Below are 16,164 nucleotides of genomic sequence, written 5' to 3'. Positions count from 1 at the left end.
GCCCCTTTGCCGCCAAAACGCCACCCGCCACCCAAGTCGCGCATCTCCACGCCCCATTAATTTGATAGCGTGATAAAGCCGAAACCCACAGACACAAACAGACACACCGAGAGACTCAACCAGAGACACCGAGAGACTCAACCAGCACCCCTCGTTTCCGTACTGTCCCTGCCTTGCCACCGTAGTAACGCAGCCATCGAGAGAAATAGAGATACAGACATCGAGACATCAGTCATAGAATAGTCCTACTCACCACACCTACAACCACACCCAACCCCACCACGCCATCCCTACCATGCCCTTCACTGTCAAGTTTGTGTCCGGAAAGTCGTACGACGTAACCATGGACGCCTCCAACACCATCGCCGCCGTCAAGGAGTACCTCCACGAGCGCGACACCACCCTGTCCTCCTCCACCATCGACCTGGTGTTTGGCGGACAGTCGCTGGACGACACAAAGACCATCGAGGAGCTTGACCTCGACTCCAAAACCGTCAACGTGGTCAGCCGCAACGTGGCCAGCCGCAACTCGGCCCCCAAAACCACCAAGAAGAAGAAGCGATGCTCCTTCAACGGCTGCTCCAGCGCACCCCTGCGCATGGTGGGCGACTGCTCCTTCTGTGACGGCAAGTTTTGCAGCACGCACCGACTGCTGGAGCAGCACAACTGCTCGGGCCTCCAGTCTTGTAAGGACCAGCTGCACGAGCAGAATGCATCCAAGCTCCACCGCGAGCAGACCCAGGCCAACAAGGTCTAACCTCCTCCGTTTTGCCAGTGATACCCCGCAATCCGGACCTACACATAGCATGCAACAATCCGTTGCCCTGTATTATAATGAGATATGACCATAATCTGTAGTGCCACTGCCACCTTTTTCCACTGCCACATGCCACACTTCAGATTGCCCAATCTATGTGGTGACGTATCACCTGGAGGGAGGCCACTTGTATCCTGTGCCCCTCCCTAAACCTTATTTGACACAGCAAAGAAAGAAAGATTAAGAGAAAAAAACCGCCGCCACGGTTAAAAGCAACGTTGATCAGGAGGGGAAAGGTGGGGCACACATGATCATACTAATTAAATCGGTCAACGAAAAAATACATAGAAATAGAAATAGAAAAATGTGAAATTACAGAATTAGCGAAACTGAGGTTTTTATATCCGTCACGTGATGATATCGAAGATGGAATGGCTGTTGATTTTCCAAATATTTTTGTTGATTTTATTTAATTATTTATTATCTCCATAAAATTGGAGCAGTGTCATAGGAAAAAAATGTGTGTGGAAAATATGGCATTTGCGCGCAAGAAAACAATGTGTGGAATAATTATGGGGCAAAACACGGAAAAAAATGATATTAAAATAAAAATAAAATAAAATAAATAAAAAATATCCAAATAGAAAAGCCAACATCCGCTACTATCAGTCATCCGTACAGATGCAATGCTGCCTGCGATAGAAGATCATGACGATCGGCTTTTTTCCGACGCAAAACCGTTGCTACATGTTACCCGGCAGGATCGAGTATGTGAAAAGACCATGTGTTGATTGGAGACCTACAGAAGAAATGGAAAATATATAAAAAAAAGAAGGAAAAAAAAACCCGGGAGAACTGAAAAAAAAGCGGGAGAAATGGAAAAAACGGGAGGTAAAAAAGGAAACTGATATTCCCAAACAAATATTTTTCCAATCCAAGACTCTTATCTAATATCCACGACTAAACTTGCTCTAAAATCTTGCAAAAAAAAAAAAAAAAAAAAAAAAAAAAAAAAAAAAAAAAAAGGACCATCGTAAATTATTTAGTGTCTCGAACCGAATACTGAACTGAACTGAGACATAGATCGATCGAAAATATGATGGTAATACTGAACGTCAAACCCATAACGACACATACTTCAACAAGACATTGTAGTAGTGATGGAGAGTACATGCTAGTATGACGTCATGCTTAGTAAGCGGTGTTTTTTGGAAGTGTTTTTCTTATGTAATCAATGGTATTGATTTTGTTTTATAACATCATAATACTAAACTCTATAGAATATGAGAAGACTACCAGGTGTTTCACTGCAGCGTAAGATTTGGCTAATGATTGCTTAGTGATGGAGTAAAAGCCCCGTTAGAAATAAGGTTTGTTAACTAATGTCAAGTAAATGCCGGAAATATCAAGGGAAAACAACAGGGGAACAGGGAGAGGCGATGAGCCACCCCAAACTTCATACACAATATCAGACATGTGACGGGTATCAAACGGTGCGACAAAAGAGCGTAATTGACAATGCACTTGTTACTTGTAGCTCTTCTATGGAGGGCTAACAAGAGGCGAAAGCGGATCACATGTGGATCAGTTAGTATGGTATCACGGTTGAGGGGCTTGTGGCTCTCGACCTAGCGAAGACAAGTGGCGATGGTCATATATCCTGTCTCAAAGCACTTGTGTAAAGCACCCTACAGTATGCGCTATATGTCCGCCTCCACTGGTCGCTCAAACAACCACTCATCTATCGTTTACGTCCTCCAGCTATCGTTCACATGACAAACCACCTCTCTCATCAGACCCTCCGGTATAGTCGTTATCCCGCAACAATAATGAGGGCAACGAGTCTCAGCTGGGTGCTGTGGATCTTGAGATGGGCCCAACGACAGCTCGAGAGCCCCGCGTGAGGTTCAGGTCTTGTAATCGACCCGAGAGTACCAACCAGGATAACCCCGGGAGCTGATAGAGAATCTACGAGCTCGTACTTTGGATATTCCTCTCTCTACGCGGGTGATGTCATTCTAATGTATTGAAACACTATCTAATGGTTCTAATATGGGAGGGAGGACGTAGTGGGTCAAGCAAGGCAAGGAAGGTCCATTCATTCTTGTGTGCGACTATAGAGACACATCATCACGCTCACCATGTGTTGTCGTGCGCAGCATCACGCAATGTGGTATCTAATAATGTCTCTTAATGCCTGCTCTAACAGCATCCAAGACGTTATCGTAGATACCGGCGTTGGGTTTGGCCACCGCATCGGGCAGATCGGCGTCACGGAAAACGCCCGTTCTCACCAGCATACTCTCCCAGCCGTATCGGTTAGCTCCATCAATGTCACTGGCAGGATTGTCTCCCACCATGTACACTTTTTCCCACGACCCCGGCGCCAGGTTGAAGGTCTTTTGTCGCCAGTCGTCGAGCGTCTCCTCGGCAAACTCGTAGGTTTCCCGCACGGGTTTTCCAATGATGGTGGAACGCAGTTTGTAGCCGGTGAGTTCTGTGAACAGCGCCTCGATGGTTGTTCGGAGAGCTCCCTGGCCAAGACGAGGCAGCGGGTACTGGTTGGCCCACAGCAGGTCGTTGTTAGAGAAGTAGATGGGGATGGAGGGCGACTTGAGGGTGGGCTCCGATGGTCGCGGGTGCCAGTTGGCCTTGGTACCAATGTGTCCGTCTTGAGACAGTAGCATGTCCATGACGATCTGGACGTCGGTGCCCCAGTCTCGGGGGTCGTTGAAGATGAATACCGCGTCCACCTTGTTCATGCCACTGTTGGGATCCACCAGCTGGTCGCATTCTTTCTTGGGGAGCACCCAGAAGTCGTCCTTTTCCGTGAGCCGGTGGTACGGCCACACGTGCGGGGTGGCTCGCACAATGTCCGCCGGCACAATCACGTGTTTGAACCCGTACAGTTCTGCCACCTGTCGCGACATGTCGTGGTCTCCGCCCACCACCAGAACCCGTTCATATTGACCCGACAGGCCCCTGAACGGCGTGTGTGACTGTACAATCTGCTGCGGGTCTATGTAGAAGTCCAGCGCCTTGGAGAGCTCCTCCGTTCGCTGCACCTCGGACTTGCCGCCGCCGTTAGTCAGCAGAATCCACGGCACCTGGGCCTGTTCGAGCTCCAGCAGCGCCTGGCGACCCTGCGGAATCGCCTCGCCTCCGTGCATCAAAACGCCGTCGATATCGAATACATAGGACAATTTTGCCGCCGGCGCGGTCGTCAGCAGACGTGTGACTACTCGCTGGCGAAAAATCGGCGCCAATTGGCGTGTTTTGAGCGCTCTGAGCATCGTGTTGTGTTTGTGTAACTAGTTGAGGGAAATTGCGGCACAGATGGTGATGCAGTGTTGAACTTTAATTGCGTAATTTGGTTGGGGTTTTAGTTGGGATTTTAGTTGGGATTTTAGGTGGGATTTTAGTTAGAATTTTAGTTGGGATTTTGGTACTAATATGGTCGTCAGTGGGGGTCTTTTGTGGTACAAATTCAAATTACCAACCGCCACAACACGATTTTTGGGCGAAAGGGATTTGTGATATAATTCAGATAGGTTTGGTTGACGTTTAGTGGAATTTTAGTCGGCACTACTTGACATTTACTGGACTGGACTTGTGTATGGTTTGCTTGGGTTGACTTGTAGTTAGCTTTACTTGACATGGAGTCAGATTACTTGACATTTAGATGATCCTTGTTCATTTCAAATCAGAAGGAAATCCTTCATGACAACACGAAACCACAGCACGCAATTTGACAATTTTTATATAGAAATGTTCGCCACAGCTAGCTCTACTCATCTACATGCTTTTGTGTCATTACGACCTGCTACCACCACTATAACCCCCGTCTATGACATCTTCCACAACTGCATACCGAGACTCATCTCCACAGAGCAAAAACAAGATTTTTTAAGGCGGAAAGGGATCCATGAGTACTACACCATGACTAAAACACATCTTCAAGCCTTTTTGCTCTTTTCCGGATCTTTTTTGGTCATTTTCGGTACATCTCTCTGAATTTTACGGCCAGATATGGGATGGGACCTCCAAAGTACCCTAGAAAAGTACCCTCAAAAGATCAGAGACGCCGAAGGATTTAACAATACCGTTGCTAGAGACACTAGACGTTGTAAATTTGTGCTTTCATTGCTCACTCGGGTACAGTACTGTACAATACTGTACTATGAGACTGACACTGGTCCCTCCTGTGAATCAGAAATGTCCATATATGTTCGTTATAGAGAGGTTTGGACACAAAAAGTAGATACATTTGTAGAGGGCGATCCTGCGTAGATAATGGTGCAAGATTCGGCCCCATAATTCGTCTTTGGTCAAATTCAATTGACCTTTACTTTCAATTTTTGTTCTGTATTTCATTTTTTTATTGTTGGACTTTGTAGGCATAATGTTGGCCTTAGTTGGAGTTTAGTTGGAGTTTAGTATAGCGATTCTCCAGCAATTCTCTAGCAATTCTCTAACAATTCTCCAGCGATTATCAGCAGAATATAGACAAATGTTCTCGGACTCCTTTCTCCAATTCATAGTGATTGGTAACTGTTGGAATGTGTAGGATATTATCATTCTACTACTCTTGTTCTCCTGAGTCGAAAATCCCCATACCTCCATTCTGAGAAAATTGGATACTTACCCACCAACAGTCGCTCAAAATTAGTACCATTGGAATCACCACGTGACCAGAAATCCAACGGTATATTTCTCATTATTCCAGCATCCCTTTGGAGACAACTGATACAAGACATGAATCGCTACAGAAAACATGCCAAATAGTCCAATACGACGACAGACAGAGGGGTTGCGTCTGAGTGTCACCGCAAGGTCAGTCTTTGCACAGGGGTAGCTACTTGGTGTCTTTTGTCGGCCTTGTTGTCCTATCGTCGTGGACCAATATGTCACCCTATCTTTGGGATCATACGAAGGGGAATATCTCGTTTTTGTGGATAGATACGGACATTCTCAATAGACCAATCGTCGGTATAAGGCGACTTTACCATTCTGTGTTTTTTTTCAGATCGCTGTTATGTTTATTGATGTCACTTTTCTCACAATCTGTTTTCTCCACGTGCCCACCTTTACGGAGCCAAGGGAGCACGTTTTTTTGGCAGATAATAAAATAATAATACAATACAACAAAGAAATAAACAAAGACAGAAAAAATTCTTAAAAATTCTTAGAAATTCTTAGAAAATATAATAAAATATATAATAAAAATGACTATCTTGTAGTGACTATCTTGTAGAGAAATAAAATCCAAATATAAATGTGATTATATACGAGTAATTCAATTTAAATCAATTTAAATTAAATTAAATGACTGGAAATGACTGAAAATGACTAACAAAAAATAACAATGGCAAAAACAACAAAAAAAAAAAAAAAATCTAAATAACAAAATAACAAAATAACAAAAAACCAAACAAAAGAAAAGAAAATGCCCATCTCTTGTGCCCTCAACAAGGCGCTTTTTGACAAAGAAAATAGATACGCAACTGCTGTGAAACTGCGTCTTTGTTTGGGCGGATAATTATTGGGCAGTTGCAAACCACGACTACAGGTACAACAGAGTACAGTAGCACGTTTTGTTTGCGCTGTAACGCTGACGACGAAATGGATGTCAAGTCGATTATGGCAAGTGTGGGGAAGGACAACTACGTACCGGTACGATTCTTGGTGCCGATGAGTGGTGGTTAGTGGATGATTTTGACAATACCATTTTCACAGGTTATGAGTTATTGGAGAAGGATTTTAGAGATATCTGTTTGAACGAATTTTTTTGGTGATTTTTTTAGTATAGTTAATTTTTGCTTGCGTTGTAATTCAGAACGTTATTGATTTTATTGGTTTTATTTTTTATTTTTTCAGCACTACAATCAGATAATGCAGATAAGGTGGAGTTGGGAGAGATGGAAACAAAAATTAAATTATATTAATATAGATACATTTTGAGAGGGAAAAGCGACAATGGGATGAATTAGATAATGATTGTAAGTGTCGGTGACTGTCACTCTTGGTTTGGTTCACACCACTTTGACACGACGCTATAACGACACAAAGTGGCACAAACGGGGTCTGCGTGGCACAAACGGGAGTTCAGTGGTACAGAACGACTTTCTGAATGACACAGACAGTCCTCAGTGACACCAAAGACGCTCTCAGTGACACAAACGATGCTCTCGGCGACACAGACACACACCGACCAGCTGCGGTGGTGAGTAGAATGGGCCTCTCCTTCCTGGCTTGTCTAAACACAGACACTGCCACTGGCCCAGACAGAGAGGGGGTACTGACACTGACTGCACAGACATCTCCAGACGACAACAGCTCCCATGGAGCTTGGTATTCTTCTTTGGTTTACTCTCAAATAGCAAGGATGGTGACGTCGACCTGAAATCGACCCTGACACTGGGCACAGAACGACTCGAACAGTCCTTTCAATTCACACTACCTGATTGACTCCAGGGAATCGACGAAATGACTCTTTCGGGGCTCGACCTGATGACCCTTTTCTTTTCTTTGGGACACTATTTGGACGACTCTTGGGATGGGAAGCGTACCACTAAAGTTCCGCTCTGATACTGAAACGACATTGACACGACACTAACGAAGAACAATTGTCATCGCACACGTAGTGCCTTGGAGATTCTCATCACCATGCACACCACCAACAACACGTCACCACCATCGATGTGACACCCTACCCAGAACATTGACTCGTTACCCCACTTCCACTTTCTCCATTCTCATCTCAACATGGTGCAGTATATGGAGCTGTGCACGTAAACTCACCCCACTGCTAGCGGGACACAAAGATACTGTGGTTAAAAAATCCCGATGATTACTCCCATTCGCCTCCTCACTTCAACAACTTCTCGCCACCAGCCACCAAACAAAGACGCAGCTTTTTTGGCCTGCTTACCCCATGCAAGGGCGATGAGCTAGCTGGAACAAAAAGCGAACGAGTGCCGGATTGGCTTTCTGGTTCGACCGCAAACTCGTCACTGTATACTGGTTGGCTTGCAGATGAAGTCTGAGTCGATGTATGTGACGGAGTGGTCCCTCAGGTGACCTCTGAGCTTGAAGTTGGCTCGTATTCGACTTTTTCACACTGCGGAGGCCATTGTCATCTGGCGAGGTCAACTGCGGTGCTTGGTTACTGTGCTCGAATCAATTGCTGACGTTCCTGTGCAATCATCTACAAGTAGAGTCGTGCTATCTACATACAGTACGAGTCCTCGTGCTGAACTCGTACTCTACTCATAGTCCTACTGTGGATACTTCTGCGCTACACTACATTACAACTACAAACTTCTTTTTCAAGCAAACAATCAATTATCTATCATCTCGTTAGCGTCGAGAAGACGGTCCAATCAGGAGATCAGACAATGGCAATGGGGTTCTTCTCCATGGTGTTGGATCGAGACACGGTCTGGGCAAACTTGGCGAAGGGGTCGGAGTCGTCAAAGTCGGAAATGACGGCCTTCTTCTTCTGCTTCTTCTCATAGTGTCGGAAGAAAACTCGCTTGGCCCACTTGTACATCTCGACGCCAATGACGAAGAGAATGAGACCGAGGACGGCAACGCCCCACTCCCAGGAAATGCCCTTGTGCAGGAAGACCTTGTCGTTGATGACGGGAATGTACACAACGGGGAAGACGGTGAAGAAGCCGAGAATGACGGACCAGAAGAGGAACTGGTTAGACCACAGGTCCTTGAAGACCTGGGTGTAGGGAGTCTCAGAGTCAGGGTGCATGGCAAAGACGGATCGTCGCATGTCAATCACCTCCCAGGCGAGCACGAGCAACATCCAGGTCATTTCGACAAAAGCCAGGGCTCGGGCTCGGTAGACAAAGTGGCAAGACTCGGAAAACTCCTTGTTACAGTCCACTCCGAGCTGGCCCTTTCCGTCGGCGTACACGACAATGACAAACGAGGCGATACAGATGGCAGCGAGCCAGAGACCATAGATGACCATGTCGGTGATGAGCTCCCAGTTGAAGAGACCCTCCTTGGGGTCACGGGGGGGCTTGGTCATGATATCGGGCTGGGCAGCCTCCACTCCGAGACCCATGGCGGGGAAGGCGGAGGTGATCATAATGATCCACAGAACCTCGACGGGAGACAGGGGGAAAACGGAGAAGCCGGTGTCGTCCTGGAAAACGAGACCGAGCAGCAGGAAGAATGCCTGGCCAACGTTACCGGCCAGCAGATGGAGGACAAACTTCTGGATGTTGTCGGCCATTCGTCGGCCCTCTTCCACAGCGTTGAGAATCGAAGCAAAGTTATCGTCAGAAAGCACAATGTCGGAGGCGTCCTTGGCCACATCGGAGCCGGCAATACCCATGGCAATACCGACGTCGGCCTTCTTGAGAGACGGCGAGTCGTTGACACCGTCTCCGGTCATGGCGGTGAATCGGTTTCGTCGGTGCAGAGCGTCAATCATTCGGACCTTGGTGGCGGGGGCACATCGGGCAATAACTAGGGGCAGAACAGGGAGCGCGTCAATCTCTTCGTCGGACAGAGCGTCAAACTGCATGGCAGTCATGACCATGACGTCGACAACCTCCTGGGGGTAGTGGTACAGGTTGACGGGGATGATGCCGACCTCCTGGGCAATGGCCTTGGCGGTTCCGGGGTGGTCTCCAGTCAGCATGTGGACGTTGATGCCAGCCTCGTGACACTTGGCCACGGCGGGGGCAGACTCAGCTCGAGGGGGGTCGTAGATTCCAACCAGACCGAGGAAGTGGAGATCCTTCTCCACATCGGCACGAGCCTTGGGGTCCTCGGAGGCGTCCATGGGTCGGGTGGCAAAAGCCAGCACTCGCAGACCCTGCTTGGCCAGAGTCTCCATCTGCTTCTCAATCTCGGCAACGCAGGTGTCGTCAAAGGTGGCGGTGTCGCCAGAAACGGGGTCGGTCCAGGTGGTGACACAAGCGAGGACTCGCTCGACGGCACCCTTGGTGAAAATGACTCGGGACTGATCGGGGGCATCATAGATGGCGGACATTCGCTTGACAGTGGAATCGAAGGGGTGCTCGGCAACGTGGACCAGGCCCTGCTGCTTCATGAGCTCCTCTCGGGACTTGCCCAGTCGAGAAACAAACACCTGGATGGCGATTTCGGTGGGGTCACCGGTGGCCTTCCAGGCGCCCTCGTTGTCAGTGAAAACCTCGGCAATGTTGGCCAGAGAGGCACAGTCGATCCAGTTTCGGAACAGGGGACTCTGCTCATCGGTGTTTCGTCGCGACACGTCGACCATGACGTCGTCGAAGGCACGGGGGTCGTCAGTCTCTCGTCGCTTGGCGTACTCAGTCTTGGGGTCCCAGGGCAGCAGGTCGGTGACTCCCTGCTCGGGGTTGAAGGGCTCCTCAGATCGTTCCACAGTGAAGGTTCCGACCGAGGGGATCCAAACCTTTCGGGCAATCATCTTTCCTTGGGTCAGGGTTCCAGTCTTGTCGGAGCAAATGTCGTTGACGGCTCCAAGAGCCTCCAGGGAGTCGAGCTTTCGGACAATGACGTTTCGGCGGACCATGACCTTGGTTCCAACGGCCATGGTAATGGTGAGAACAACAACGAGGGAGGCGGGGATCATGGCGAGGGCGGTGGCAATGGCGTAGACGGCCACCTCTCGGTTCACGTCAAACTTCTGGGCGGCCATGACGACGATGGCGAAGATCACGGCGATACCAAACAGGTAGAGAGCCAGCTTGGCCAGTCGTCGCTGCAGCGGGGTTCCGACGTTGGTTCCGAGGAAGGTCTGGATGAAGTCTCCACAGGTGCCGAAAAAGGCGCCCATGTAGTCTCGCTTTCGGGCTTTTCCAAACTCATCTCGCTTGACGGGTCGGAAGCCTCGGTCCTGGCCCTTGAGCGACTGGGCAATGACTCCGATCTCGGTGTTCATTCCAGTGGAGGTGACGATTCCCTTGGCTCGGCCCTTGGAAACAATGGAGGAGGAAAAAGCCATGTTGATTCGGTCGCCGACAGGCAGGTTGATATCGTCGAAAACGATTTCGGCGTCTTTAGCAATGGGTAGGGACTCACCGGTCAACAGAGCCTCGTCGGTCTCAAAGTTGACCTGCTCGATAATTCGGAAGTCGGCGGGAATGGTGTCGCCGACCTTGACAACCACGAGGTCGCCGGGAACAATGTCGCCGGAGGGCACAGTGGTATCTTCTCCGTTTCGAATCACTCGAGCGGTGGGAGAAGACAGCGATCGGAGAGAGTCCATGGTCTTTTCGGCGTTGTACTGCTGGATGACTCCAACCAGCACGTTAATGCCCAGAACGCCGGCAATGACACCACCGGCAATCCAGTCTCGGATTCCGAACGAAATGCACATGGAAATGATGAGCACCAGAATCATGGCGTTGGCCACCTGGCCGACAATGACCTTGATGAGCGAAATGCCCTCGCCCTCGTCGAGCTGGTTGGGGCCCACCTTGGCGAGACGGTCCTTGACCTCAGAGTCGGAAAGACCCTGGTGAATGTTGGCATTTTCCTGCTTGGTCACCTGCTCAATGGTTTGCACGTAAGGAGGAGGCACTTCTAGAGCGGTAGAATTGGTGACTGTTCGAGCCGTGGTGGAGTTGGAGGAAACTCCATTTTTCTCAGACATGTTTTTGGCAGAAGTGGGGGTGTCTGGTTTTGTGTGGGTGTTTGCGATTGTGTTTGCGATTGTGTGAATGTTTGTGTGAGTGTAACTGTTTGTGTTTGTGATTGGAGTTAGTCGGTTCGTCGTTAGTCGCGTTTAGTGTGTTAATCGCCTCACAAGATGGTTGTCTTTCAAAACACGGGCACCCGTCGCTTCTTATATATTGGCATGAGATCGAAATGCCCAGACTTGTAGGGTTAGGGTAAGTCAAAAGAGACCCAACAAGGTTATATGTTTGGAATAGGGTTTGGCTTTAGATTTGGATAGAATTTAGATTTTGCTGGCCTAAAGTGAACTCTAACCTTGTGTTGCGAGGCGGCAACTGTGTAGTGGTGCCGTTTGGTGATAGCAGTTGTTGGCATTGGAATTGACCCGATTGGTGTGTGAGGGAGATTTTGGGAGATTTAGGAGGCGCTATATACAATGATTTCCGATTGTATGTGTATAAAATTATGAAAATAATAAGGGAAAATTAAAATGTAGAATCAATTTTTTTTCTGAATGAACTATTACGAAATATGTAACCAACTCAATGTGGATTCACGTTATCCGAGATCGAGAGGTGTTCTTGGATTCTCTGGGCTCTGCTAAATGTTCTGGTGTATCTCTTATTTGTGTATCTTCACCGGTTCATTTTTAAATATTTTTATTTGTTTTATTTATTTAGTTTTTTTATACTTTAATTTAATTTAATTGAATTCCTCCGCCAGAAAGACCTCTTCAACTATCCCAAGAAACACCATTTGGCTCTCATATCCCTTTTATCTCGTCTCTACAACCCCCTCTGGACTCTGCAACGTCACATATCGATACGACCCTACTTTTTAGACGGTTTTGACCGCCATTTTTTTTGTTTTTTATTTTTTTTATTTTGACATTTGTTTGTCTTCAGAAAACGTCCAAAAGAGCCCAAATAAAACCGTTGGAAGTCAAAATCGCCCATTTCTTCCAGTTTCGAGCCCTCACAACCCCCAAAACCACTTCCCTCGCCACAAAAGCCCTCCAAAACCCGCCAGTTTCGCATTTCCCAAACTCAAAAATTCAAGGTAGTATCTCTATCTTGCACCGCACTGCACCGCAGGAGATGACCCCAGAAGTTTGTCGAAAACGGGCCAACTAAACCAAAATGTGGATCTGGAGGTGTCATGTATCGATTACTCGTCAATTCCCATCAATATCGCGCTCGAAAAATTGTCCTGAAGGTCTCGTTGGTTCCGCCAAAAGCCGTCACACGACCACGTCTTGGCGGGTGGATATTTTTGCCATGTATTTCGCAACAACGGCATTTTTAAGTCTAGTTTAAAACACAACCTTGGGAAAGTCTAACTTTATGTTTTGTGAACTTAATTACAAACCCAAAAGAAGGCTATCTCTAAAACCTTGTTTCTGACCTAACCCTGACAGTTTGCCCCTAAGCTCACCAAAGTTCGTAACGGCGAATGCGGCTGTGTTAAGAGTCCGACGGACCCGATGGGCAAGACGAAACCAGGCGCTGGGGAAAACATAGGGTATTTGCACTGGTCCCTAACCCAATCCCCAACCCTCGGTTATCGTTTTATCCCCTAACCTCGGAGTTATACGTCTTGTCCCCGCTGGCCAAGCCCTGGGCAGTTGTCTCTTTCTTGGCAGATAGAACCGTCACGTGCGGACGGATCGAATGCTCATTGGTTATTGGTTACCCTAACCCTGGATAGTTTCCTGAAATAGCCCATTTTGTTATCTAAGTTATCGTCAGGCAGAGCCGATTAGGGTCAGGGTTGGGTTAGGGTTGTATTAGGGTATCTGGATTAGGGTAACGGGATTAGGACAACGGGCTTTGACACGATGGGAGTGGTAATATCGATGTGTGGCTTGACAATATTAGTCGATGGAGGAATCACAAGTGTTGAGGTCCTATCAGCTTTTTTTGAAGACAGTTTTTTTATTAGTTGTGGGTCTCGTTTGTTTGTTTTTACCGTTATTTTATTTTTATTTTTTATTTCCTTTATTTTTATTTTTTTTTGTTTTCTTTCGTTGTTCTACTATACCTAATGCCCCAAAGCAGCCCAGTGCAGGAACACGTTTTAGATCAGTCCTATTTGGTTGGTTCGGATCGTACTGTAGCGACATGCAGAGGTGTGGGGAGGATGGCGGGAGTGCATGTATTTTTCTCTGATTTACCATTTTTCGCTGATTTATCTTTTTTTTATTCATTTTAGTATTTTATTGTATGGTGATTTATTTTCGTGATTTCTCCATTCATCGTATATTTCAAGTTTATTCAGTTTAAATTTTGTACAAATGAGAATCGAATTCAACGACGAAATTCTCGTCGTCTCGGCGTCTGAACAGCCATAAAAATATTGTGCTATGATACTCGATATTCATTACTACCGTTGCAGCATCCAGAAGCCCGCAAATGTATAATAGAAGTCGTCCCTAACCCGCCATAAATACTACAAAAATTCTCTCTGGCCGAATGACACGTTCCAGATTCTCAAAAACACGTTTTTTTATACTTTCCCAGCCGCCTGTAGATTGTGCGCAGTGTGGTTTTGGACATCTTTATTTACGCTGACTTTTCCCGATTTTATTGATTTCTCGTTTTCTAAGTTTTTTTATTCAGCCGCGCGGGCAACAGGGTCGTGATTTCGTGCAGGTCAGAACGGGCGCAATACCTTCAAAAATTACTGTTTGAAGGTCCTTCCGAGTTCTCCAGTGTTCCATCCATCTTCGGGGCTCTCGGTATTGGTCACGGGAGCATTTCCCGTCGGCTTCTGAGGATCCTCCGGTCCGTCATAACCACATCTCGTCGGCATTTAAATTGGAGTCAGACAAAGGAGGTGAATATCTTAGGTTAGACGTAACCTAATTCTAAAACTTAATTTAAATTCTGTTTGTCACTCTGTGTTAAACTCAAAAAAACAAAACGTGTTTTTAAGTTGAAAAAATCTTGACGAGAAAAAGGGATGTAAAAATCCTTCTCCGGAGCCCCAGAGATAGGCCGTTACATGTTGATAAATGTGCAAAACTTGATTCCCCAGAACATTGGTCCATTTCCGCATCAAAAAACCTCCACACCTCCAAAAAAACAACATTAACCATCTGCACAAAAATATGCACATGCACTCCACCGACAGTTACCCTACCGGAATAAAGTTGATGCACAACACCTGAGTACATCACCATGTTGGTTGTTTTTTTTGACTTGGGTCGAAAAAAGTCTTGGTAGTAATACTGCAGAGAAGCACGTGAAAGAGAAGGGAGAGGGAAGGGGCAACGGGGGTAGAAGGGAGGGAGGGATCACGTGACGGTTCGTTTTGAGGGGTTCTAGTTTTTTTTAGGTTATTATTTGGGTCTTGAGGATCTTTGTGATATGAGGAAAGGGGGTTTGGGGTTTGGGGGGTATTCTGGTGTGTTTTGAGGGGGTGTACTTTGGATATTTTGGTGTATTTTGAATTTTTTGGTATCTATTTATTTTTATGTGAATTTTATTGGATTTTATTTGGGGATTTTATTTGGGGATTTGTATATATTCTTTTTATTTATTTCTTTTCTTTTCTTTTCTTTTCTTTCATTTATTTATTAATTATCTAGTTATTCTGAATGGTTCGATATCTGTTCGATGACTGTTCCTCGCTTAAAATGCTCAGATCCAAACCTTAATTGCCGGGATAATAACGTTTACATAAGGTTTGTGACTCAAGCAATGTCTCAATTGTCGCGTGATAACTCTCTTTTGATTGGTCCGGGCGGCCCGGAGGCGGAGTTCCGAACCTCCGGTTTTGACCGAGGGATGGGGCTGGCGAGTTCAGGAAAAAATTAGCCCACGAATCGTCACGTGAGCTACTGGCAGATATGTGTTGTGTTTTCAGGGTGTTTCGTGACCCCCAGATGCTCCAAAAGGTCCCTCGGCTTTTGTCTTGTTTTTTTGTGTTTTTTTTTGCGGTGGTCTTTACTCCCAACAAACCTTATTATTAACGATAGGCGAATGTGGCGTTGTGGCGCGGCAAAAAGAGCACAGAAAAAGCAGGGATGCTGGCGGTTTGTCAGCAGGGGAGCAGGGGCGCGTTTTCAGGAGTGGAACGTGTTTGGAGGGCGTTGGGGAGATTATCGGAAGTTTCCGTTTTGAAATCGGAGCATTTTTGGAAGATTGGGAGTGAAGGTGAGAGTAAAGTGACATAAAATAAAATAACATAAAATAAAAAGATGCAACAAGCGGCTCACAAAAGGGTATTATCGTTCCAAGAAGGGGAACAAAACCACTTCTCACATAAAAGCGGCCACTCTGAGTCCAACGGAGTTTGCCGATTTGCGCTCTGATCTCTATAGCGTCCACAATGTTGCAGAATACATAAATGGTTCTGTTGAATTGTTCTTGTTTTTCTCAGTTCAGTTCTTCACTCCCGATATTTCCAGTTCGATTCTCGCTTGGACAAATTATTAATCAATTGGACCAAAAATGATTAATACAAGTAATGCAAGTACCACTTTCATGTCACCGGAGCCACCTTGTACAAGTGCTTGTACTCGTAGGCCCTTTGGCGAGCAGTTTCCACCTCCCGACTTGAAACAAACCCTCAAATATTCTGATACCTAACTCCACCCAATATGCCCCTCCAATCCAGCTCCTACAAGTCGGGGTTGAGACTGCACCAAAGACGGTCACGTGATGACGACGACATTCCACGTGACAGAACGATAAGACCGATTCACGTGACCAGACTCCTGTGCGTTAGTGCAGATGGGCTACAAGTACGAGTAC

At 46.7% G+C, this 16,164-nt stretch overlaps 5 protein-coding genes across 5 annotated transcripts; 3 read left to right on the top strand and 2 right to left on the bottom strand.

Annotated features, from left to right (window-relative positions):
* Window positions 1-295: 295 nt before the first annotated feature.
* YALI1_A01505g (uncharacterized protein) lies at window positions 296-757 on the top strand (the record flags this gene model as incomplete). The annotated part of the gene is made up of 1 exon (XM_499641.3): window positions 296-757. One exon carries the CDS (start codon window positions 296-298, stop codon window positions 755-757), a length of 462 nt encoding a protein of 153 aa, XP_499641.1.
* Window positions 758-2,934: 2,177 nt separating this feature from the next.
* Window positions 2,935-4,050, bottom strand: YALI1_A01468g (uncharacterized protein; the record flags this gene model as incomplete). Its single annotated transcript, XM_499640.3, has 1 exon — window positions 2,935-4,050. One exon carries the CDS (start codon window positions 4,048-4,050, stop codon window positions 2,935-2,937), a length of 1,116 nt encoding a protein of 371 aa, XP_499640.1.
* Window positions 4,051-7,313: 3,263 nt separating this feature from the next.
* Window positions 7,314-7,607, top strand: YALI1_A01434g (uncharacterized protein; the record flags this gene model as incomplete). The annotated part of the gene is made up of 2 exons (XM_068281605.1): window positions 7,314-7,333; window positions 7,379-7,607. 2 exons carry the CDS (start codon window positions 7,314-7,316, stop codon window positions 7,605-7,607), a joined length of 249 nt encoding a protein of 82 aa, XP_068137706.1.
* Window positions 7,608-7,792: 185 nt separating this feature from the next.
* On the top strand, window positions 7,793-8,120 carry YALI1_A01430g (uncharacterized protein; the record flags this gene model as incomplete). Its single annotated transcript, XM_068281604.1, has 2 exons — window positions 7,793-7,809; window positions 7,853-8,120. The coding sequence occupies 2 exons, from the start codon at window positions 7,793-7,795 to the stop codon at window positions 8,118-8,120; spliced, it is 285 nt and encodes a 94-aa protein (XP_068137705.1).
* A 27-nt stretch (window positions 8,121-8,147) lies between these two features.
* On the bottom strand, window positions 8,148-11,384 carry YALI1_A01394g (uncharacterized protein; the record flags this gene model as incomplete). Its single annotated transcript, XM_499639.3, has 1 exon — window positions 8,148-11,384. One exon carries the CDS (start codon window positions 11,382-11,384, stop codon window positions 8,148-8,150), a length of 3,237 nt encoding a protein of 1,078 aa, XP_499639.2.
* Window positions 11,385-16,164: the final 4,780 nt, after the last annotated feature.

This window comes from Yarrowia lipolytica, chromosome 1A, assembly GCF_001761485.1.
Source record: "Yarrowia lipolytica chromosome 1A, complete sequence".
Lineage (NCBI taxonomy): Eukaryota > Fungi > Ascomycota > Dipodascomycetes > Dipodascales > Yarrowia > Yarrowia lipolytica.
Note: the sequence above shows the minus strand (reverse complement) of the source record. Positions and strands in the feature narration are given on the sequence as shown.